General features: G+C 58.0%; 1 protein-coding gene across 1 annotated transcript; it reads right to left on the bottom strand.

The window, feature by feature from the left end:
• RIPK4 (receptor interacting serine/threonine kinase 4) lies at positions 1–25,648 on the bottom strand. The gene is made up of 8 exons (XM_082625223.1): positions 25,430–25,648; positions 16,122–16,413; positions 10,165–10,313; positions 8,574–8,623; positions 6,920–7,078; positions 5,838–5,941; positions 4,172–4,433; positions 1–2,444 (listed from the first exon to the last, which is right to left on the bottom strand). Exons 1-8 carry the CDS (start codon positions 25,609–25,611, stop codon positions 1,285–1,287), a joined length of 2,358 nt encoding a protein of 785 aa, XP_082481349.1. The 5' UTR covers positions 25,612–25,648; the 3' UTR covers positions 1–1,284.
• Between the last annotated feature and the right edge of the window lie 50 nt (positions 25,649–25,698).

Genomic DNA, 25,698 nt, shown 5'->3' on the forward strand with positions numbered 1-25,698 from the left:
TCGGCAGAGAACTTAGCTTTATTGACATCAAACAGAAGTTTTTTCTCCCACGTGTTCTACATACAACAGCAGTAAAACATATTCAAAGCACAAGGCGTATTAAAACATAGCCAGTTCTACGCAGTCCGGATACTTCCTGTCACAGAAAAGAAGCACCCTGCCCCCAGAGTCACATTAACATACATGGTACGTTAACATCAATCTCTGTTTCACACACCAGTCCAAAGGGCATGTTTGCATCCAGGGTCGGGTCCCGCAGCAAACTGACTCTAATAATAGTGTGGGGGGGCGGGCGCACGTGGGACACAGGTGACGACGGAAGAACGGGGTTTTTCCATCCAAGACCGTGAGGCTGTCTCCTGGAGCCGACTCGGGGGTCACACCCTAAAAGCTGAGGCCCCTGCACAGAGTAGCCGCTTGTAAAGCGGGTCAGAAAGCCCCTTGGAGACCCTAAAACAGCATCACTCGGCACAAACCGCCACCCCGCCTAGACCGATGGCTGAAAAGAAAACGGTGAGGAAGGCGGTTCATCTAACCAAGTAACACGGTTCTGAGTCCGAAACCGGGGCTGTCAGTTAATTTTTCCTTTTAGACACTTGACTCTCAAGTTCAAACATTTCCTGCAACAAGAAGTGAACTACGGCAGGGAGCACTCATGGCACAGGTGTGTGGCCACCCACGAGGACCGAGTGACGGACAATCTGGGTATGAAAGGGCCGGTGAGGTGACTGTTTTTGCTTTAAAGACCAACCCGCCAGTTCACACTCGTTGCGCAGAAAGCAGACTATCCAATGAGATGAAAGTTTTTAACAGACCTAAAGCGACAGCTGAACTGTTCATCTATTAAAGATATTCTTCCGTAGAACGAGAATTCCACGAAAGCCTTCTGGAACAGGCGTCTTTGCCTGCCGCTGCAAACGGAGAGAAAAGACGCAGCTCCTCCTGCCCACCCGCCTTCCCAGCCGCAGATGGCTCCGCTCACGACGGGGGCGGGGGCCTCACGGCCCTGTCACCGAGGGCCCGACGGCAGGAGCGAGGGGTACGACCAAACGCCTCCGACCCACTGTCCCTCCGACACTGGGCGCACCCGTGGGCAGTGGTCGCGCACGCTCTGATCAACCTCATCGGGAGGGTGGGCAGGTGATGCCCAAGCAGACACCGGCGCGAATCCCGAGTCAGCGGCCACCCGCCTCTCGACGGCACCCCGCAGGCCGCAGACGGGGCGAGCAGAGCACGGCGCAAGGACAGGAACCCCGCAGGGGCCCCGTCTCTGGGGGCGGCAGGCTAAGTCTTGCTTCGCCGGAGGAGCGTGGCAGAGGGGCCGGGGCCGCCCTGGAACTTGAGGCTCTGCAGGTTGACGTGGGCCCCGTGTCTGAGCAGCGTCTCCACCGTCTTGGCGTGCCTGCCCTGGGCGGCCAGGTGCAGCGCGCTGAGGCCCTGCTCGTCAGACAGGTCACGCACGTCGGCGCTGACTAGCTCCGCCACCACCTCCGCGTGCCCGCCCGCGGCGGCCAGGTGCAGCGCCGTCTGGTGGCGGGGCCCCCGGGCCAGCACGTCGGCCCGCTCCTCCACCAGCAGCCTGACGGTCGCCAGGTGCCCGCCGCGGGCGGCCAGGTGCAGCGCGGTGCAGCCCTCGGCCGTCACGGCCTCCCTGCGGGCGCCCCGGTGCAGAAGCAGCCTGGCGGTGCTCGTGTGCCCCGTCTCCGCGGCCACGTGCAGGGGCGTCTGCGCCAGCAGGCCGCAGACGTTGACGTCGGAGTGCAGGTCGATGAGGACGCGGGCCACGCGGTAGTGCCCGCGCTGGGCGGCCAGGTGCAGGGGCGTCCTCCCGTCCAGCGTCTGGGCGTCCACGCTCACCCCCGGCTGCTTGGCCAGCAGCTTGACGATGGGCAGGTGGCCCTGCCAGGCGGCATAGTGCAGTGGCACCCAGGCGTCCTTCCCCGGCAGGCCCGCGTCCACGCCACGGCGCAGCAGGATACGCACGATGCTCTCCTGGCCGTGCTGGCAGGCCACGTGCATGGGCGTCCGGCCCTCGCAGTCCGCCTCGTGCACGGAGGCGTTCTTCTCCAGCAGCAGCCGCGTGCTGCCCTCGTCCCCGTTCTGGGCCGCGAAGTGCAGGGCCGTCCACTGGTCCTCGTCCGCCGCGTTGACGCTGATCTTCCGCGCCAGCAGGAGCTCCACGACGCCCCGCACCCTCTTCTCCACGGCCACGTGGAGGGGGGTGGAGCCCTTCCTGTTGGTGAAATTGGGGTTGGCGTTGTTAAGCAGCAGCCACTTGACGCAGTCCTCCTGCCCAGCCTGCACGGCCAGGTGCAGCAGGCTGGCGCCACCGTCCAGGACCAGGTCGACGTCCTGGGGCTGCAGGATCTTCATCAACCTGCTGGTGTCCCCGTTCACGATGGCATCCACGAGCTTCTTCTTCTGGATGTCGCTGGCGCCGAGATCTGCGGGGAGAGCAGGTGCAGGGGTCACGTGGGGCTGCCTCCCCAGGCCCGGCCAGTGTTTTCTACGCGGCCCCCAGCTCCCCGTGGCCTCCAGGCCGCTTTTTATCTGAAATCGCCTAAGTGCTGTGCTGTCCATGCGGGTTTAATTTAAGATCGAGTGGGGAGACCTCGGGCAGGGCAACGCATGGCTCCAAAGTGCTCTTCTGTCAACGTACAAAGTAAAAATCATTCTACCCGTCCGGTAGGGTCGTGATTAGATAAGGGATGTAAAACTCAGGCCCCTGCTGGTGCTCAGAAATGGCAGCACAGACCAGGCAGCAGCCCCCAACCCACCAGAGAGCTGGCAGCTCCTGCCCCAGGCCACGCCTCCAGGGCCCACCACCTGCTCCCAGCCCAACCTCCAAAGGATACCTCTCGTCTCAGCAATATCACGAAGGACGCTTTCCAGAATAATCCTTAAAGGACCGAGTCTCCCATTTTAGAAGGACTGTTATTCATGATGTGAAGGTTAGATTTAACATAAAAATCCTATTACATTGTCGGGTTCCGATTTAAATGAAACAAGACGCCTTCACGTGACACATTTTCAAGGGGCCCTGCGTAGGAGGAGGGGACGTGGGGTGTATCAAGAACACGGAATTAGCCCAGTGGGGACTTGGTGTTTGAACGCCGGCTTCTGAGACGGGCCAGTGATTGATGCTCTCCAAGCATGAAGACGTCGCTTGAGGGTATCAGGCCCCGAGAGAAAGTTCTACGTCTTTCTCCGTGGGAGACGGGCGCTTCTTTCTTTTCAGCCTCATCGCTGGCTGCTAACCTCCGGTCCAGCCAGGCCTTCCCCACCTCTGCGCCTCTGTAAGGAGCTTCCTCCATCCTAAGTGCCCCCTCTCATCCCAAATATTCTACCCTAAAAATTCCAGGAGGTCCACGGCATCTAGGAAAGGTCCTCATTCCGGGAGGAACTCCCCGATTCCCCAGGAAAAACAAGCCCCCTTTCCTCCTGGGGTCTGTACCCTTCCCACACCCCTCTGGCCACCCCTGCGCTGTAGCCCCGAGCATGAGCATGCACGGAAAGGAAAGGAAAGGAAACCTCACACATCATCCTCACAGGCAGCAACGAGGGGGCTGTAGTGAGCACCAGCCGCCCACCCGAGGGCCAGCACCCGGGACAGGGCAGGGCCAGGGGAAAGCACCTTCTAGACAGAAAACCCAAGGTATAGAAACAGGACCAGGGAGTTACAGCCTCCAAGGACAGCTCGCCCATCAACAGGCACGGCTATGGTAAATTGGGAGCCCACGAATAAGAAAGAATGGGGGTGTTTTCCCAGCACCGTCTGGGAAAGGGGGTACAGGGCTGACGTTACAAGAGAGAGAGGTCTCCAGGGAGAGGGGTTCCCTACATCCACTGGGCTCCCTGATGCAACCCGAGTTCAACCTGCAAACCGGAGGTCAGCCCCTGCAGGCCGTGTTGGCACGGGTGACACCCACCCGCACAGCCAGGGCTGTGACTCACCCCCCTTACATCTAAGTGACACCTGCTCGGCCCACGTGCGTCTCTGCATTTGCACTGACACCCAAACCCAATCAGTAAAGGGCTGCAGAAAACACAGGAGAGCTACCGTGAGCTCGGGAAGCCGGACGCCTGGTCCCTGTCAGTCGCTCACACTCTGCGCGGCCCCCCGGGCCCCCAGTTAAGCTCCTCATCTCCCAGGGCTGGGCCCTCCACTCACCGCCCGCTGAAGGCTCCCGCTCGAAGGACAAGGACAACGACCCTCTGGAGGAGAAGGCAGAATCCACCGAGGACACCCCTGAGAGCCTCTTGCCGCTGCCCGCCGACGGAAGTTTGCACGTGGAGGAGCTGCGGCCGAGCTCTTCCGGGCCCTCGAGGGCCTGGGAGATGCCTGAGTCCAGCTGGGACAGCAGCTCGGAGAGGCTGTAGTCGTTGTCAAAGGTCGGGGCAGAGGCTCGCTTGAGCGGGGTGGCCACAGGCGCCTGCAGAGACAGCACACGGAGGGGATGAGGCTCCGTCCGTGACCTGACGGGGCGGGCGGAGGAGGTGGGGAACACGTGGGTCCCCCGTGAGCCATGCAGGGAATTTAACTCCCGTTACCATGGTTCTAGGGGGCCCAGAGACCCTGCGCTGGGTGCACCCGGCGGGAGGTCACGGTAGGAAAAGACGACGACGGGGACGGAACACCCGTCACCATTTTGGGCCCCATCTGTGCAGTGACGTGGCCCTGAGTTATCTGGACAAGATGTGAATGAGCTGCAGGAGGTGAAGCCTGTGTGCTGGCCGCGTCCACCCAGGACAGGTCAGCGCTGATACGAAACGGAGGAAGGAGATGGGCTGGGGTCCTAACAACCTGCCACCCTCCCCGGAGCTGTGCGAGTCTAGCTGGGGGGCCGCAGGTGTACAAGGGTGGGGGCAGGGGCCGAGCTCCAGGGACAGCACGGCATTCCACGACAACTCATCCTAACGGGCCCTTCCGAGGGCACTCTCCTGCCCGGCCGCGAGAAAGGCAGAGTGTGGTGAGGGGTTAGGACCTGAAGGCGACTCGTGATTCTTCCCGGTTCCCGCCCACTTGTCCCCAAATCCTCCCTCTCCTCGGGAACTGGTGGCCTGGTGCACTGAGTCACACCCACACGCTGGGCCTTTCTTCCCCTTATGGGGGCGGTGGGGACCAGGTCACCTTCCCTGCCCCTTTGCCCTCTGACCTCATGCACACGCCCCTTCCTGCTCAGACAGCAGACACACCGTAAGTGCTTACTTAGCTCCCGGCCTTAAAGCACAGCCTGGGATGGTAACACCAGATAACACCCAATAAAGTTAGTTTAGCAGGCTCCACTTTACAAGTCTTATTACCTGAAAGGTATTTATTTAGTTAGCATAGTTAGAATTTATCACATCTTACCTAACCTGTGTGGCACTCATAAAACAAAACGTTTATAGGCAGTTAGAAAGTGGACAGATCCCCAACCTCGAGGTGCAAAAAGACCCCCAGACCCCCAGAGCCCAGACCCCCTCCACAATCTGGCCTAGCAGGGGCCTTCAGCTCCCCTGGTTCAAAGAGCATCCAGCCGGCGGCTATTTAATGTCAAGCGTGGGCCCACTCTGCCCTTTCCTAACCACAGACAGGCGATGGGGACGGGTCACTGTCAGCCAGGAAATCAATCTGAGGCCAGCGCGCCATGGACCTGCCCCCTGCAGGCTTCCGAGGCCAGCTCACCAAGGCAGCAAGCTCGAGGCCGACCAGCTAGGGACAGGGGCAGGGGGACGGCCCAAGCCTCAGAACAGGGGGCGAGTGGTCCAGGCTGGCAGGGCATTTGCAGAAAAGAGAGACTCAACCCCCGAAGCCAAGTTAGGGGAAACCAGGCCCCCGGGAAGGTCCCCATTACCTCGGCCTCGGCCTCAGGTGGGTTTCTCACATCTGGGTCTCGAGTCGTCTCTTTCACCTCATCATCAGGTTTTTCACACAGGTCCTCGGTTTCAGAAGTGATTTCTTTTGGGGAGAAAACACAAAGGGGTATATCGCCTCAACACTGACTTACACAAATGCTCTACTTAAATGTGTGACCTCAGGCTGGAACAGGAGAGGAAGCACCTGCGGCATCCAGTCTCTTGACCGGTCAGCACTGCGGCCTCCCAGGCTGCTGGCCCCCGGCCAAGCTCACGGCAACCCCGCAGGGGCCCCCATCAGCAACCACATGCAGGGTCTGGCCAGACTCCAAGCAGGAGCCACCGAGGCCCCGTTTCCCCAAGAAGCCAGACCCGCCAGAGCGCGTACCCCGACGGCCTGGCTGCCAGCTCCTGGCGAGAGGCTCCCACCTCATTCACGCTGGTTTCCCCATACTTTTTTTTTTTTGCGATATGCGGGCCTCTCACTGTTGTGGCCTCTCCTGTTGCGGTGCACAGGCTCCGGACGCGCAGGCTCAGCGGCCATGGCTCACGGGCCCAGCTGCTCCACGGCATGTGGGATCTTCCCAGACCGGGGCACGAACCCATGTCCCCTGCATCGGCAGGTGAACTCTCAACCACTGTGCCACCAGGGAAGCCCTCCCCATACGTTTTAAACGTCAAGATTAATTTCAACCGCGTCAAGATCACTCTCCTAACCAAAGGACACAGTCATTTCCCAGGGACAAGGCCCCATGAGAAATGCAAAGAAAGCCGCAGGCCAGCGGTCGCATCATCCCTAAAAGATGCATTGCTGCATCTGAACCTACAACACCGAGAGCAGGCCCCTGAGGGCAGCAGGTCCCAGCCGGGGGTGGACAGCTGGAGCTGACCACGTGGCTCCAGCCTCCCCGCCCCAGTCACAGGCAGGGGCCACAGGCGGGCACAGCCTGCGGGTGCTGGGCTCGCCCTGGTGCTCCTGTCCCTGGACGGCCTCCCCTGTCCTGGCCGTCGACTCTGTCACCTGGGACAGCGGCATGACCCTCAAGCAGCAACACTCCGGGAACCCTCTGGGGGCACTCACCTTGGAAGCTGGGCCGCTCCCGGGGGTCCCCGTGCCAGCACCTCTGCATGAGGCGCAGGAGGCTCTCGCAGGCACGAGGCCTGGGTCTGCAGACAGGCGGCAGCTCGGGGCGGTGGCCCTTCACCACTTTCACCATGATGTGCAGGATGTTTTTCTCATCTGCAAAGGGAAGGTGCACAAGTCAGGGCAGGATTTCTTATCTTTGGGAGGAGTGACAACCGTGGGAAAGTTTGGGGCACGTCACCACCACCTGCCCAGGTGACACGGTATTTCCTTCTCAAAGCACTGAGCGTTCTTTAATCCTTAACCTTGCAGGGCACATCTGTCCTCTGTTTTCCAGGTTTTAGAAACTATCTGTGATCTAAATGGAATCACTGCCTTGTATCACAGAGGAGATCTTTCTGGGCATCAAACTCAAAGGAAAACCAAGTTCAAAGGAGAAAAATAGCGAACAAGATAGGTTCCAAAGGGGCCCATGCCCACCAAAGGGAAGAACATTGATAAATCATGGAGTCACATCGCCCAGCCCCAAGTGGCCCAGATTGCCCTGCAGTGACGAAAAAGTCCTCCTGAATTTCTACCCCAAAGCGCAGGCCCCCGGTGGGCCAGGCAATGAGCCGGCCCGAGCGACAGTGCCACCTGGCCATGCTGAAAAGAATCCAGACCACGGACCTCCACTGAGGAGAAGATGGCAGGGAGACAGGGTAACAACGTACCAGACAAAACCCTGCAAAAGACCTGGGGGCCACATGCTGACTCTGATCTGCATTCTTAGATCTTTTTGGTCAGACCAGAAAACAGTGAGTAGCCCAGGTACTTGACTTTTCCAATAAAGCAAGTCAAGGTACTGAAACCTAGGGGCCAGAAATCAGCAGGGTGGGTGCCTGGCAGGGGGAAGAAACCCACAGCTCTCGGGCCGGGTGTGCTGACCCGGGGAGCATCCACCCAACGATTCTGGAGGCTGGTTGCCCCACAATGGGAATACACTTCACATGACCGAACTGTACACTTCAAAATGGTTCAGATGGTCATTTTTATGTGATGTGTGTTTTACAATCAAAAATTAGAAAATTAAGAAAATATGTATCTGTAAATCACTACAACGGACAAACCTACAGAGACAGAAAGTAGATTAGTGGTCATCAGGGGCTGGGGTTGGGGGAAGGGAGTGACTGCCTAACCAGTCCGGGGTTTCCTTTTGGGGTGATGGAATGTTCTAGAACCAGATGGTGGTGACGCTTGTACAGCACTGTGAACGCACTTAATGCCACAATGTACAGGTTAAATAGTTAAAATGATAAATTTTATGTTACGTGTACTCTATCACACACACACACAAATGAGCTGGTACCTAACAAGAGTCACTGAACAGACCCCATCAGATCCGTGCCTTTCCCTGTATGTGAGCTGCACGGCAGAGCGCCTTGTCGGCACATATGAAAGCCTGCAATGAGGTGGGCCGTGGGTCTCTGTGCGGACCTGCTGGGCAGGACAAGGCAGCCCCGCTCCCCACCAGACGGCCCATCAGCACCGCGGCCCAGAGCGGCCCCGACTGTGATTCGCAGGCACTTCTGACACAGAGAAAGGACCACAGAGCACGCCCTCCACTGCTCGGGGAGAGGCAGCCGCATCACCCCTAGACATGTCCACTCACCTGCAAACGGTTTCTTCTGTGTGAGCACGCCCCAGATCACGATGGCAAAGCTGGAAGGGAACAGGCACATCAGTGTCTGCGTGCCAGAGCCTCAAGTAAAGCCAGAGGCCCCAAACACAGCAACAAGCTTGAGGAAGACCACCCCAGAGTCTCTGAGAGACTCAGAGAGAGAGAGGGGACACCAAGGTATCTTTCATGCATTTGTTTAAATGGGCAAATACTCTTATTGTGGAACAAGGCACGTGGAAAGCTCAAATGTCAGACAGCAGACAAAGCTCCATCAACTGAACTATCAGACCAAACAGCAGGAGGGGTTCCGGAAAGGACCGCCACCCTGTCCCTGGACCGTCAGCTCGTGGGGAGAACGGCAGAGTCTGCTTCTTCCACACCATCATCCTGCAAACACTGGGCCTCAAAATACCGACTACAGCTCTGGGCGTCTCGAGCCCGCTGACGTCATCTGAGTGCGTGGAAAAGACGAGGGGGCACCAGCTGAACCTCCCAGAGCCCTTTGTGGTTGTTAGAAATGATATATACTTGTGTGTAATGTGTGTGTTACCTTTATATAATTTATATATTAGTTATATATATATGATTACTCTGGATATACCCCAAAAGAGCTCAATCTGGTAAAATTAAAAAAAAAAAACAGAACCATAAGTCCGAGCACTGAGCTACGCCGTTTACTGAGTCGCAGCAAGTCCCCGTTGAAAATTCACTGAAATCTACAAGTTAAAAAGTTGAAACTCTCAACTCCGAAATAAACAGAGAATCTGATTCTCCCCAAACCCTACAGGCGGGTGCCCAGCACCCTGTACGCCACTCCCCGACAGACGTCCAGCTCAAAGCCCAGCAAAGCACATGCACGGGCGGCTACGGTCAAACCAGTCGGCCAGGACTCCAGGCGGTGGCCGTGACCCAGAGGTGGGGCTCAGGGTGACAGTCACCCCATGTGAGCCAAGAACCACAAGGAGGGGCTTAAGTGCCCGCTGGCACCCGCCCTCTCGCCTTCCTTCTCCCAGAAGTCTGAGTGATTAAGACCTTTACCATATGGAAAAGGAAGGCGCCAAATGATTCATGATTGTTCTCTAGCACAGAAATCCCCGGTGCCAGTTTGGGAACAGCCTCTAGGGTGTCTGTGCTCCTGTCACGCGTAAGTCACGTTAGGAAGTGTGACTTCCGGGCCACAGGGGACTGGATTCTGGAGCCTGAATCCACACGCAGACAGACACACAGACCACTTGAAGCAGCAGGTTCTCTCAGCAGACAAGCTATAGAGCCCGTGTTTCCTACATCCTACAAACACCAAAGCTTTCATGGTGTGGGAGCTGCCCATCCGGTTGCATAACAGGCTCTAACTGACACCAACCACTAACGTTCTCCATCCTGGGCCAGCAGTGCTCACAGCAGAGGACTCCCTCTTGTAAGCAAGTCCTGGGGGAGCCCGTACCCTCTGCCTAAAATCCCTTTCCTTTGGACTGAACCTCTTATCTGGTGGCACCGAGGAGCCCCCGGCAAAGCCCCCCTTCGGAGCACGAGGAATCCAGGTGCAGAGCCCCTGGCGGCCTGGGGCTGCGCGCCTGACACACACCTGTACACGTCGTGCTTGGTGTCGAAGAGCCGGCTCTTCTCCCGGATGCGCTCAGGAGGAAGGTAGGCGATGGTGCCGAAAAGGCCGTCCATGCTGAGGTCGTGCGAGTGGGACAGCCCGTTGCACTTGGCCAGCCCGAAGTCGGAGATCTGCAACGCAGGGGCGGGAAGGAGCTCGTCAAGCTTGGCTGGCAGCTTGCTGAGTGAGGCAGCCGGGGTTGCTGCTCTGGGACGTTTTATCAGCATGCCCTCCCCCAGGACCCTGGCAACGTCGGGGGACAGCGCAGGGGACAGCGCGGTGCCCCACCCTGGCTGAGCAGCCGCGTTCAGGAATCAGCACCACGGCTCTCACATCACCTGCGCTCCCCGGCGCAGGCGGGAAGGCCCAGCCAGCCTGGGCAGAACCAAGCCTGAAACCATTAGGAGCTTGATGGACAGGAGAAAAGATTACACTTGAAGGAAGGAATTCACTGGGAGGAGGAAGGCAAGGGAGGGGGCACCCTCAGAGGCAAAGCAGTTATGCAATCGCACAGCTGGCCCTGCGGGCAAGCCGCAGCTGCTTCTTCAAAGGGAAATGCGCCTTCAGAAGCCCTTTAAAGCGGGCAAAACACCCCCTGCCAACCTCGGCGGGGCCTCTGTCCTCCACCTGGGACGTTCTAGGAACAGACACCTGCTGGCTCCAGACACAGCACCCAAACGACAGGTGTGACATACATCCCCTCTGCTGCAGGGCCCACCGGCCCAAGGGGCACCTGGACCTGGCAGCTCGGGCCCCATACACCTCTACCTCCGCGTCTCCTTAGGCCAAGGCGTCCTGAAGGCTCAGGGGAACCCACCAGGGGGAAGTCACTGCGGGGCGCCCGCCCTCCCCCCCGCAACCCGGGGTGTGAATCAGAGCCCTCAGAGGCGGTGAAACGCTGTGTGGGATTAGGCCACACTCTGGCATTAAGGGAATCAGGATCCACATGGAAAACGGCCCCTTCATAAATTCTCCTCCGAGGCGCGTGGGTTTTTCTAAGCCTTCTAATTAACTCCGGGCTCCCCTCAAACACACCTCTGGAGTGATGGGAACTGCGGCTGAGCCAGGCCTTTAGTTCTGGGCTCACCTGCCCACAAGGTGAGCCAGGGGCCTGGCGTCATCATCGCTGAGCAGGGCGAGGTTAGGACTGGGGACTCGCTCCTTCAAGGGGTCTCTGACCACAACTGCGGGGGGGGGGGGATGGGAAGAAAGCCTGCGACACTGGACCTGGCCCCCACTTCTGCAGTCAGGCTCTGCCCGGGGCGGGGCGTGGGTCCACGCGAGTGAGGCCGGCCTGGCCATTTCGGGGTCCCCAGCAGCGGTCCGTGCTCTGACCTCCAAGAAACTTTCCACTTGGGAAAGGGAAGTGCCAGCTCCCCAGAACAAACCCATCACCCCGACCCTGCAGCTCGGGACCGAGGACAGAGCAATGCAAGGTAACAGGTGGACGAGCGGGAAAGTTTCAGTACCAAACTCCCAGCAGCGTGGACGTGTCCGATTCAGGACTGAGGACGGACGGGGATGTAGGGATCCTGGCACCTGGTGCCCCACCCCCACGTTGGCAGCCTTTTCTTCTTATTTCTGCTGTTTTCAGGTACAGCCAGCTGCTTCAAGATACACACTTGAAGAAAAGAAAATAAGCCTAAATTCTACGTAAAAGCTCCGGCATCAAAAGGCAAACTCAGAAACGAGAATTCTCTGATGGCCACCGACCCTCCGGCCCACAGGATTTCTCCACCTGCCTTTTCTCACCTGTCCTGCCCAGGGAGGGCCTGCCTTGTCTGCCCCCGGGTTCCCAGACAGTGGGACAGTGTGGCAATCCCTGAGAACAGCAAGCGCCCTATAATTTACAAACGAGCCCGCACTTAGCGTCCGCCTCGGTACTGCCCGGAGCCAGTGCTCACAGGGGCCCCCAAGACATGGCCCTGCCCCTGCCGGGCCCAGCTAACAGAGACTAACAAAGGGCCGGGTCAGGGCTGTGCCACCTTGGAGTGAGAGGCCATTCTGGACCACAGAGAACAGGACCCTGGGCATCCCTCTGAATATAGCCTGGTCTGGGCAAAGTGGGCCCCAAGTATAGCTTGAGATTTTTTTTTTTTTTTTTTTTTTTTTTTTTTTTTTTTTTTTTGCGGTACGCGGGTCTCTCACTGTTGTGGCCTCTCCCGTTGCGGAGCACAGGCTCCAGACGCGCAGGCCCAGTGGCCATGGCTCACGGGCCCAGCCACTCCGCGGCACGTGGGATCTTCCCGGACGGGGTCACGAACCCACGTCCCCTCCATCGGCAGGCGGACCCTCAACCACTGCGCCACCAGGGAAGCCCTAGCTTGAGATTTTTAATCGAGTTATTCCATTATCAACTTGAAATGGGTTTACTACTGACACTAAAATTAATATTTTAGGAGTGATATTTAGCATACTTAATATTAGCCTCACATATTAATTTAATATTAAAATGTCTTGAATACACTTTCCAAAAACAGGTGGTTGCTGTGAAATTTTCAGTTCCAATCATCCTACGTATGGACAAACAATGTAGCCTCCAGGGACCAAGGGAAGGGGGTGGAGTGACAACTTAGGATCGTATTTCAAGATTCCAGATTAAAGTTGTATTGCTAAAAATAACCATCAACTAAAAACTGCCCAGAAATCCAGCGGCCGACTTAGAACCTCAGATGAGGCTCCCGCTGAGCTGTTCCTGAGGATGAAAGAAACGCATCCTGTGAATATATTTTCTGCTTGTTTGGGGCTGTGCACGGTGACTGTCCACCTGGGTAAGGAGTCACAGGGCTTCCCTGGTGGCGCAGTGGTTGGGAATCTGCCTGGCAACGCAGGGGACATGGGTTCGAGCCCTGGTCCAGGAAGATCCCACATGCCGCGGAGCTGCTAAGCCCGTGCGCCACAGCCACTGAGCCTGCGCTCTAGAGCCCACGTGCCGCAACTACTGATGCCAGCGCACCTAGAGCCCATGCTCTGCATCAAGAGAAGCCACCGCAATGAGAAGCCCACGCACCGCAACGAAGAGTAGCACCCGCTCGCCGCAACTAGAGGAAGCCCGCGTGCAGGAGCAACGAAGACCCAATGCAGCCATAAATCAATCAATCAATATATTTATTTAAAAAAAAAAAAAAGGAGTCACAGAAGTGCATTCCCGACCTTTGGGAAAGAGGGGCCGGTGGCCTGGCCACCTCCTCGGAGCTGCACTGTCCCCTCGCTTCCTGTCAGTGGAGACTGCTCCCAGCCACCCCAGGTCCTTATCAACAAGCCACTTGGTCCTTTAAGAAATGTTCACCCACTTCCTAAAACTGCCACGAAGTGCCAGGCCTGCCAAGCCAGGGGTTGACAAGCAGAGGAGGAAGAAAGCGCTCAAAGCAAGGAGCCCCAGGAGCCAACGCAGAAACGACCACAAGGACATCAGCCCCGGGTGCCGGCGAGCGGCAGTCAGTGCCCTACTGGGCGGGCGTTAGGTCCTACTGTGTACCCAGCACCGGGGACCATCCCGGGATGAAGGTCAACATCCCGGCGTGGACAGGACAGGAGGAGACTATGTACTGGCCACTCCCAGCACCCAGAGCACCAGCCCACAGGCCAGGCGAGGAGCCCCCCAGCAGCAGGGCCACCACCCCACCTGCCGGGGACAGAGCATGCGAGGGCCGTGCTGCCAAGGAGGACGTCACCGTCGTCCTCAAAGGGCGGGCCTCCTGCCCCCAAACATCCCACATGGCTGTCAGGAGAGCGGCCCGGACGGTGGGAAGGGAGTGAGCTGAGATACAGGTCCAGTTGGGCCAGCTGCACTCCGTGACTCTGAAAAGACCGCTCCAAGGGGTGGGGTGCAATCAGCGGGGTCTCCTTAAGAAAGGCACGTGCTATTACAATGGCATCTCAGCATCCTTAAAGACGAGTGGAAGGCCCTCCCACACCCTGTCCCCTAATCCAACTATGCCTCCTGCTTCTCCTGCACCTAAAAACCCAGAACTTGCCGTGACTTTCCTTGGGTTGCTTCCTCCTCCTAAAGGTCCTTCTGCAGGTGCTCCCACTCCTGACTGGTCCTCTCCGAAGACCAGTCCCATCCAGTGACACCCTCACCCGAGCTGGAGTTCCAGTGACTCCTCTCCCACTGCACCCCCAGGAGCCGTCTGGACACCTGCCGCCCGCTACCCCCTCTGCCCTCGTGCGCCACTGCGTGCCACCTGTGATGTCTATGCGCATCTCATGTACGGCAGTGGGTCGGGTGGGAGACCAAGGGCTCCAGGGCCGCAGAGCCTGGTTCTAACCACTGCTCAACCACATACAGCTGGACAACACGGACCCTCGATCTAACCCCTCTGAGCCTCGGCTTAGCAGGAGCCACCGTCCACTCGGAACCTCCCCTGGCAGACGGGGCAGCTCCCAGAGACAGGGCCTCTGCACACAGTGGGGACCCATCCTCACCTCCCCTTGCTTGTGCTCATTCAAGTTTGAGATCAAAGGTTTCGCTCGGACTTGGAGCCCATGGACCCCACTCCCCTCGTCACAACTCTGCGATGCTGGTCGGGGGCAGAGTCCATGTGTGAAGCCAGCACACCAACCAGAAGGAAACAGGACCGCAGGGATGCTAGAACTCAGGGAGGCTGGGAACCACCCACTTGTTGTCTGTTCCCACAACTCCCCGCTTCACTTTAGCGGGAGGGTACTTCCAGCTTCTGATAAAATCTTGTTCTCGAAGGACACCGCCTTAAGGACACCTTGTCGTTAAGTGTCCGACGTGGAAACTGATTCCCCCACTGGCCACAGGCTGGCTCAGCCGGAGTGCTGTGCCTGCCGCAGAGTCGGGGTGCAGTGGGGTGGCTGTGTGCCTACCCCCGGGCCCAGCCCTCCTTCCACGGCGCCGAGGAGCCAGAGGCAACCCCGGCCATGGCGTGGGGCCCTTCCTGACCCGCTCTCCTGAGGGACAGGGTGACCTCGGCAGGTGGGCAAGCCTAGAACCCATGTCACTGAGTGGGAAAGCCACGGCTAGTGCCCCCCATGGTCGACACGATGGCCCTCCAAGGGAGAGACGTCTTCAAAGAAACACAAACCTACCACACTAACAAGGGCCAATTCCAAGGGGACGGCACCTGATTTTAGTTATATTATCCCTCGTGCTTTTCTGCTTTATAAACTTATCAAAAAAAAAAAAGATCAGGGCTTCCCTGGTGGCGCAGTGGTTGAGAGTCCGCCTGCCGATGCAGGGGATGTGGGTTCGTGCCCCGGTCTGGGAAGATCCCACATGCCGCAGAGTGGCCGGGCCCGTGAGCCATGGCCGCTGAGCCTGCGCATCCGGAGCCTGTGCTCCGCAGCGGGAGAGGCCACAGCAGTGAGAGGCCCATGTACCGCAAAAAAAAAAAAAAAAAAAAAAAAAAAAAAAAATATATATATATATATATATATATATATATATATATCAGAACACACAGGCCTTAAAGGAAGAGAACAGAATGAGTCCCTCCAGGGCCCCTCTCCACAACACGCCGCAGTCCCCATTTCCGAGCACCCCGAGACTCCCATCACCCTGAGTCCGGGAACCACCAAGGGGAAACAGGCTGACCCAGCCCCACACGGAGACGGCCGAGCCAACGTCCGCTTTCCAATCTGATCTTGTAAGATGGCCAATAAGACCGGAATCCACAAATCCACAGTCTCTTTTTCCAGGGTGCCCAGAACCTAGAGGCCTGATCCAGGATTTGGGGGAGTGACCCTCGTTCACAAGAATCCATTTTCCAGTTACACATCTGTGGCATTTACACCAGCCACACATGGCAAGACTGGGGATCCTGACGCTGAGAGAGGCCTCTGCTTTGAGCTCTTTCCCGCAAGCGAACCACCTCCTCTTCGGCCCTCTCGCTGGCCCTGAGGTTCCAGCCCCGTGGCCCCCCACCCAGGGCATCCATCACTCCGGCCACCTGGTCCCCTCAAGTCCTTACCTTGACGTGGTAGTGGGCGTCCAGCAGGATGTTGGCGGGCTTGAGGTCCAGGTGGAGGAGAGGCGGGGCCATGCAGTGCAGGAAGTTCATGCCCACAGCCGTCTCGTGGATGATGCGGAAGCGCAGGTCCCAGGGCAGCGGCTCGGAGGCCAGCAGCTTCTCCAGGGAGCCCGTCTCCATGTACTCCATGACCAGGCCCACGGGCTCCTGGCAGATGCCGTACACGGGCAGGATGTAACGGAACTTGGCCATCTCCATCTTCTTGGCTTCTTCCAAAAGTTCCATGCGCTCCCTGGAAAAGTTCAAAGACGTGAGGAATGTGTGCACAGCGGTCACCTGGCCACAGGCACAGGCACTGTGGCCAGGAGATAAGCAGCTCCACACGGCTGAGAAAATTACTAAAATGCACGTACACATGTGCACAAGTGCACGTGTGTGCGTGAGCGCGCGCGCACACACACACACACACAGAGCTCACTTTAATGTCCCATAATTAAATTCTAGGCCTTCCCATGTCTTCAGTCCATGGTTATTCAAACGCATCTACGCGTCGTGGGGTTGTTGTAAGTGGGAAGGAGAGAGACTGCAGTCATCATCTGAAAACCCTCAGGGAGCACTGAGCCAGTGCAGGCTCTGAGCTTCAGATGGGGAGGCCGACACTGACAATCCCTTCTCTTGGGGTGACGGAAGGGACGTTTAGGTTTGACCAGAAGCTTTAACGAATCATCCGTCCAAAGAGCCCGGCCCCCTTCTTTGCGGAGCCCATCGCTCTAGCTGGCCCCATCATTACTGAACCCCAACCCCACGCTGAAATTAACGGAGCACTGGTCTAAAGCAGGGTCTGCGGACCGCTGCCCAAGAGCCACCTTCTTTTTAAAACCATTATTTAAGCTGTAGTAAAATGTACGTAACGTACTATCTATCGCCGTAACCATTCACAAGTGTGCAATTCACGGGCATCATATCCATTCACGACGTTGTGCAACCAACACCAAGCACTCCACCCAAAACTTCGCCGTCGTCCCAACAAAATCTCTGTACCCCCTCCACAGGAATGCCTCCTTCCAGGCCCCGCTCCCAACCTCTCCTCCACTTTCCGTCTATCAATTTGCCTGCTCTAGGGATCTCACATACGTGGAATCATGTAACATCCGTCCTTTAGTAACTGGCTTATTTCACTCATCACATGTTGTCCAGGTCCATCCACGCTGTAGCACAAACCAGAACGTCACTCCTCTTATGGCGGAACATTATTCCATTGTATGAACGTACTGCACTGTGCTTATCCGCTCCTCTGTGGATGGACAAGACACTTGGGTCGTTTTCACCTTCCGGTTCCTGTAACTAATGTTGTACATCGATACACACAGGTGTTCAAGTCCCTGCTTTCAACTCTTTTGGATACGTGCCGAGGCGGAGAGTTGCCTGGTCACGTGGTACTTCAGTGTTTAACCTTTTGAGCAACTGCCAAACTGCTGTCCACAGCCAGCCCCTGTTTTGTAAAGAAACTGACTGGATGGCAGTCTCACCCATCCACGTCCGGCGGGGCGGAGGCTGTCTCCGCACTCGCGGCAGAGATGCGTAGCTGCAACGCAGACCCCGTGGCCTGCGGAGCCTGAAAGGTCTGCTCTCTGTCCTTCACAGAAAGTCTGCCAACCTCTGGTCTAAGGTCACTTCCTGGTGCAGCCTTTACAGACTAGCATCCAGGGCCTTGGTCAGTGTCAGTGTGATGGGTCAAAGTCTCAGAGTGCGTTCAGGAGAAGAGGCCAAATCCCACAAGGACAGGGTCTGGCCTGTTCTCAAACACGGCCACCATAGAAAGCACCGGGGGAGCTGGCTGAAACACAGACTCCCGGGCTACGCTCCTGGAGAATGAGCTCTGGGTGGGTGCCAGGAACCTGCTTTCTAGGAAGCTCCTAAAGGAAGAGTCTAGAACCACACAGCCTATGGGAGCTGGGAACTGAGGCAGGAAGCAGCCGGGGCGGCCTCAGGGACCCCCGACCCCCCGCCCGAGAATGCAGATTCCCACACAAGTCCCCGGGCCCATGACCCAGGACGGCTCCGTTCCCACCACGGGGGCTCTTCCGGAGCTTGGGTGCACCTGCCCGCCCCACTGCGCCTGTGCCTGCTTCCCAGCCTGCTGGAGAGTCAGAAACTACCACGGAAATGAGGCTGTTTCTTACTGATCTGACCTCCTCTCTGAGACCGCAGCTCACTCCCAGGCCTCCTTTACAGGTACAAAAACACTTCCCAGGGAGGAGGCCATCTGCAGGAGAAACCACGCCGCACTGTTTACCAAGGTCTGCGGCACCCAGCTCTGCCTGCGGTGGGCTCAGCTGGACAGGAACACAGCGCCCCTGCCCGCCCGTCCAGCCCCTGCATATGGGAGAGGAGTTCCCCCCTCCCACCGCCCTCCCCCAGGTGAGCACTGGCCAAGGCGGGTGTCTCAGGGAGAGGATCCCTGGGCGCAGACCAGTGGTTCTCCCCTGGGGGCGACTATTGCCTCCGGGGGACATCGGGCACCGCTGCTGGCATCCAGCGGATAGGGGCCAGGAGCGCCACCCTGCACCTTGCAGCGCACAGGACGGCCCCCCGGGCAAAGACTTACCCAGCCCCAAAGGCCAAGAATGAAGCCTAACCACCACTGGAACAGAGCTCACGCATTTTCAGCCAAATTTAAAATAAACCACTAAAGGGATTTCCCTGGCGGTCCAGTGGTTAAGACTCCGCACTTCCACTGCAGGGGGTGCCGGTTTGATTCCTGCTTTGAGGAGCTAGGATCCCTCATGCCCATGCCGTGCGGCCAAAAAAAATTTTTTTAAATAAACCACTACAGTCTGGAATCACCCACCTAAGTACTCCCAGCAGTTACTTTAATTTGAATCTGCATCCAATTAAAATTCATTTATTAACAAGTATTTACTGAGCATCCTCTACCTGTTAGAACTGAGGACAAAAGAGACCCCTTCCCTGCGCCTTCAGGGTATTTACCTTCTAGGGGAGAAGGTGGAAAATCACCCCTAAAAAAAGAAGTATAGTTGAAGATCCAAGTTCTTTGAAGGGGAAGTACAGGGACCGGGGGATGTTTAATAAAGGGGGTCCCTAACCCAGGTGGGCAGAGGGCAGCAGTGTGGGCTCGTAAGGTCCCAGCCCCATTCCTGCACCGGAGCCCCAGGCTGGAAGCAGAGGGGCAGAGTGGCCACGAGGCACTCAGGTGGTCACCGGGGCCCCGGCCGCCAGAAGTGCAGAGGGAGGAAGCTGGTGGACGCAGGGCCCACTTTCGAGGGAGAATCATTAAGGCCTGGTGACTGACTGGACGTGGAGAAGAGGGAGGTAGCAAGGATGACCCTAGATGTCACTGGGAATCACTGGGCGGCTCCCCAGTTACGGAATCCGCAGGAGCGGAGCAGGCAGGGGGCAAGGGGGTCAAGACTTTGGTTCTGAACAGGCTCAAGGAGCAAAAGAACCCCCCTGGCCTCAGGAAGGAGTGCGACAGGTATCAGGAGTGAATCATGACATGACTGTAGAACAACACTGAGCTTAGCGTGACGTGCTCTCTTAGCACTCTGGTCAAAGAGCCAACGAATGGAAAACATGAGGCCCACAAGAGCCCCCGTGGGGGTCCCCGGGCCGGGCTGAAGAGGGGGTGCAGGTGCCTGGCCCAGGCCGGCCAGCGCCGGTGCAGCCACAGTGCTTGCTGGGTGCCAGGGTGACATGCAGGCAGACCCCCGCGCTGTGCCCAGTCCCGAGGGACATCTGAAAGAGGAAAGGGCTGCATCAAGCAACATTTCAAATAAGGGCAGTCATTTAAGGAGAGAAAACGGCACCCTCGGGCCCATCTCCTTCCTCCTCCCCGGGGAAGACCTCACTGTCACCTACACTAACCAGTTCAACTACAATCCTAACACTCTCTCCCGCGCGGTCGCGGTGGGGATCAGTACCGCTGCCGCTCTGTTTCCTATTTTAAGAATCAGTTTTGCAACCTGTCTGGTCCCACTGCCTTTATTCTCTTTCAAAGTGGCCACTGTGCCACCGCTCCCCACCAGCGTGAGTCCAGCACACTGCGCTCACGTGGCCCTGGCACGGGTCCGGCCGCAGGATGGACAGAGACCCGCTTCCGCCGGGAGACCACGGGAGGATCCCTCCAGGCCCGCAGGCTTCCAGGCACTAGGGGTTCCAGAGTTACAGGCTGGCCACTCATAAGGATGGCTTTTTTCCGCTTTCAGCAGACATTCTGAGATGCAGCCAGACCGACAGCTGAGGAGGATGTCGATGACACTGAAGCTGCAGGTCTCGTTAAGTGAGGCTCCATTCGCCCAAAGAGCTACATACGTACATACGTCAGAGCCAGGTGACTTCTGCCGGCTGAGCTCACTAGACTCAGAAGAGCGGCTGGCGGGAGAGCCCCGCCCCAGTGCACCCAGGTCAGCAGGTTTGCGGCTCTCTCCCTTGCCCCGGGCCCTCCCCACCGCACTGAGAGCCCATTTACCTTAGTTTAAAAAAAGGGGGGTGAGCCACTGCAGCTGTCTGCTCCAGAAAGCTGGCCACAGCCGGAATGCGCTCAGACAGCCCGCACCCTTTCCGGAAGCAACACCAGGCAGCTCGGTCCCGCAGACCACACATCCCAGGACAGCTCGTGGAGGAAGGCCAGCTCTCCTGGAAGATAAGGCCTTGTTTCCAGGACAAATCACCTTCTCCGTGACGGCTCAATCAGAAATGCCTAAGGGCCGAGGACCCCGCCGTGGCTGCACCCCTGGGGCGAGGAAGGAGGTCCCAGGATCACCCAGCAGGGGGTTCCAGGGGACCCCCCCCAGGGAGCCCCTCACTCAGGCCTGGGGAGTGGGTTGGCCGGGCCCCCTAACCGCCCTCTTTGGTCGCGTTCAGAAGGGTCGGCACAAAAAACGTTCATCCCGTTTACATTCTAGTAACCACTGAGCCGAAATCCAAGCCACCCCATCCTCTAGGTCTTTCTTCAGCTGCCCCCAGGATACCCCCCAGTACCCACTCCCCCCAACTCCACAGCTGGCAGCATCTGCAATCCATAAGCCTGGGCTGGGCCCTCTCCGGGCACTGCTGGAGGAGGCGGGAAAGTGCTTCTCACCCAGAATGAAGCCACCACTGTGTCAATTATTTTTTTAAATATATTTTCCTCGAAGCAGTGTTTCCAGTTTATGCCGACGACAGCACAAAGGAACTGGAGATGGATTACCGTGATAACTGTTATCACTTTAGCACCTGAGAGATTTTCAAGCCAGTCTCAGAGCCCAGGTGCAGGAGTGGGGCCGGGGGCCTTCAGGAGCCCAGCCTCCTCACGGCCACACCATCAGCATCAAATCCCACTCCACCCAGTGACGAGCGAGCAACGTTCCAGGCCACCCGAGTCCACGGACATCAGTCTTCATCCATACAACCTAAGAACGGTGACATGCTAAAAGTGTGTCTACAATTAGGCACAATTCAGTAGGGCTGGCGTCCTATTTCTCCTCTGAAATCATTCCCATCACAGCTCCTTTCCCCCATTTGGGGAAGGGTTGCTAATTCCGTTTCCCAGCAGGAATGGGGAGATCACCCCTGCCCCACCCCTCTTGGTCCGAGATGGAAAATCTAGGCATTAACAGGACCAAGTCGGGGCAAAATTTGTTAAAGATACTTTCTCAACAGCACTTACATCCATTCAATTTTTCTTCCCAATTGAGGCTGGCCAAAGCATAGTTCCCCCAACCCAGGGAGGGCATCGGGGTAGGGAGAGATATGAGAAATCTCATCAGACTGATTATTTCTAAAGGACACTTTCTGGAGAAGCGGTGGGGTTCTCCTCCAGGCTCAGTCACAAATTCCAAAGACATCCGGTGGGTGAGGGAAGCTTTCTGGAGGCATGTACCTTGGAAGGGGGAGAAAACGGGCCCTGGGACGGGCCTGCTGAAAGAGGAGTAGCAGGAAACTACGGGAAGAGGGAAAAGGGTCGGGGTATAGGGAAGGGCACCCGGTAACAAAGTGCTCCTCAGAGGGAGAAACCTGGGACCCGCTTGTGGGAAAAGGCGGCAGGAAAAATGGTTTAATCATTTGTTACTGATGCCTCCCAGCCAGGCCTTCTCACTGCACACCAATCCATTTATGTTCCCAGGGAGCCTGCGAGGGGTTCCCACACTGCTATTTTTAAAACTGACAAGAACCGGGCTTGTCCAATTGTCAGCTCTGTGCTTACAAACCCGGGGTTTGCTCGGGCTCGCCCTGACGAGCCGCGGCCGATCTCCAGCAGCTGCCGGCGCTCAGTTATCCTGGGCTTCCTCTTAGCCAGGGGCTGGGGGCCGGAGGAACGGGCCTCCAAGGCTTAGTTCTCACCTAAATGGGAATGTCCCCCCACAACTAGACTCCGGCCGAGCCCTCATGATCCCCTTATCAGGGTCAACCAGGGTGGCTACACGTCTCCCCAAAGCTCCCAGATGTGCCTGTAAGGAGAGGGAGTGCAGATCAATGGGGTATCACTTGGGAACTCCCCGGGGGTGCCCCTTGGAAGCCCCTTGGCAGGTGTCTCTCTGCTCTCTGGGAACTTGAAGGGGTGTCTGGGACCGGGCAGCCCCTGACCTTCCCCACCCAGAAGTACCTGCTCACATGGCCTGGGGCAGCCTGCTGCTCCAAGGGCCCGGGGTGCATGCTGGGGATCAGGCCCTGCTGTGGTCAAGGGGTGGCATGAAGACTGGGGCCAGGAGCCCCCAGCCTGCCTGGAGGGAGAAGCAGGCGATGAAAAGGACCCACACCTGTACAGGCGGTGGGTCCCTATGTAACCAGTGCAGGAGGCCCCGGGAAAGAAAAGGTCAGGCCCTCATGGCAGGGGTGAGAGGCGCCACCCTTCAAACAGGTGAGACAAGGCTTAGCCGGGAGGGGTACGGAGTTGAGGGCTGCACCAAGGAACCCCAGTAAAATCTTATTCCCCACTCCAGGGAACACCTTGCAGATAGAAGGGTCAAGATGGGAGGCAGCTCATCAGAAGAGCACCGAGGCCAACCTGCCAAAAGCTGGCAGGACGGGGAGCACAGCGGCCATTTCCAGGTCTAGAGGCAACCCCGCCACGCAAGCAGCTGCTCCTGCACCACAGCGGACGTGACACAAGCGCCTAATGGGAATCTCAAGCCAGAGAGAGTCAATAATGAACCCAGAAGACTCTTCTTTACAAGGAGCGGGGGTTTGACCACCGTCTCAGAGAGCCCAGCTCCTGCCGCTAACGCAGAAGGCCAGCCTGCCCCACCCAGCCTGGCAAAGTGCAAGAGGTGAATCTCTTCCTGTTGGGCAATGCTGACCTCTACCCAGCTGTCCAGTACATGCCACCACCTGCCTATTTGGGGCAGGGCAGGAAAGCCTTCCAGGTAAAGGACAAAAAACTTTGCAACCAGGCAATGCAAGATCCTAAGTGGCCCGCCTCACGTGGAGAAACCCCACCTCCAACTGGGCCACCCAAGAAACAAGGGCCTGGTCGCTGGAAATAACAGATCCTGAGGGTGCAGGCTGCTGAGTCAGCCTGGGGACGTGCTTGTTTACTAGGCTCTTCCAATACAAGACGCTGGTGCTAAAACCTGCGGCTGATGAAGAAAACTCGGCCAGACTCCAGCAGGCAAATAAACGTCCCGGAGAGCGTGAAAATATCCACACACCGGCAAGAGTCGTGCCTTTCAGGCTCTAACTAGTGACTGGCATTCAAAGAGGTTTGGATTTCATCAAAATAGCCACGGCGCCCCTCCCGGCCTGAGAAGTTCCTGGGATCCGAGGGAGGCACAGCTTCACAAGCGGTTCCCCTTTGCGTTGGTGGTATTTGCGTGACACTCGTCACCACTCTGCTGAAGTTTCCAAGAGACACTGTGCTTGAGGCTTAGAGCAAAAAGCCACCAATAGTTCTGCTGTATAACCTCCCAGGCCAGGAGGAAAACACAAAGCCACTAAGTGCGCGGGGGCTTCCTCCTCTCCGGGACCTGAGGGGGCACACGCTGCAATCCTCTGTGCACCTTAGTCCAGGGACACGCACACAGCCACCCCAGAGATGAGCATCACCACCATTCTGGGGGTGAAAAGCTGGAGTTTGTGGAGGCCCCAGCACTCAGGAAGCCGAGGATTAGAAACCAGGTCTCTGAGACAGGAAAGGAGCTGCTTTTCTGAGTCTGTGTGTGTTCGGGGCTGACTGTACAGGGGGCTCTCCACCAGAACACAAACACCACACACCTTCCACGTAGAACGCAAACTTCACCAAAGGATAGGTAATTTAAATGCGCGCAACCGAAGCTTATAAATTATTAAAACGCAACCGTAAATAGTGAACACCCCTCACCCAAAAAGAGCTACTTCTCAAGACCCTCCTCCCACCCCACCCCTAAAATTATATACACAGACCACAATCCACCGACCGAATTCAACTGGGGCAGCTGCGGTCCTTTCCAACTGTCTTCTTCAACTTGAGCACCTCTGTTAGCGAGGGACAGGCAGGTGGCCTCCCAGTTTTGGGATGGGGAAACTGGGGTCCAGGAGGGAACTATGGTCCAGCCATAAGTGCAAGGCCGCTCCGCAGAGGCTCGGCCTCGAAATTAAGTCAGCTAAAACGAGAGGCTACGGCCAGAGAGCGCTGAATGTTGGAACCTGGCCCCCCGGGCCGCCTGCCGGACCCCACGGCCAGGCCCAAGTCCGGTAAGGCCGACGCTCAAGTGCCCGGGCGCCGAGGAAGCCTGGCCAAGCCAAGCCAGGGCTTCCGACCGAAATAATTACCGCCTTACACCAATTTGTGCTCCAAAGTAAATTACTAAGTAAGTCGAACGGAGTCTAACTCACTCACAAAGCCCAGATCCCCACACGGCACTTTTTCTAAGCCGGGCGCAAACCGCAGCGCCCGAGTGGGTCCTGGGCGGGCCGGACGCGCCTCCGAGGGGCGCGGGTCCAAGGCGCAAGGTGAGCCCGCGACCCTGAAAATCCGGGGCTCACCGGAAGCCAGGTAACAATGCCGGGCGCTGAACACCGTCTCAGGCAAACGCGGCTTCCCGAGGCTCCCCGTAGGAGCCGCAGCCCGGGGCACCGGCGTGAGCAGTTAGACCCGGTGCTCGCCAAACCACCCCAACGTCCCTCCGGCCGAGCAAAAGGCGCGGACCCCGCCGGGGGCTCACGGTCTCGCCCGGCGCTTCCTTCCGAGGCTGCTCCCGAGGCGACTCAGGTGGAGAGAACGGGAACGCCCGGAATCCAAGCACCCCGGCCCCGGCCGGCCGCCGCGCGCCGCTGTGAGGCCGGGCCCCGCCGCCCGCCCCAGCGCCGCCGCCCCCACCCGGGCCGCTGACCTGTCGTCGACGTGAAGGCTCGGCGAGCACTTGATGGCGAGCCACGTCTTCCAGTGGACGTGGCGCACCTTGTACACCTGCCCGAAGCCGCCCGAGCCGACCTTCTCCCAGCCCGCGAACTCGCCCGCGTCGAACGTGCGCAGCAGCCCCAGGGCCCATGGGCTCCGGGTCTCGCCCTCCATGGCGCGCGTCTAGCCGCCGCTCCGCGCCGCCGCGGCAGCCCAGGTGCCCAGGTGCACGCCCCGCCCAGTGACGTCACGTCCGCAACG

This window comes from Mesoplodon mirus (genome assembly GCF_964341445.2).
Source record: "Mesoplodon mirus genome assembly, chromosome: 6".
NCBI classification, from domain to species: domain Eukaryota; kingdom Metazoa; phylum Chordata; class Mammalia; order Artiodactyla; family Ziphiidae; genus Mesoplodon; species Mesoplodon mirus.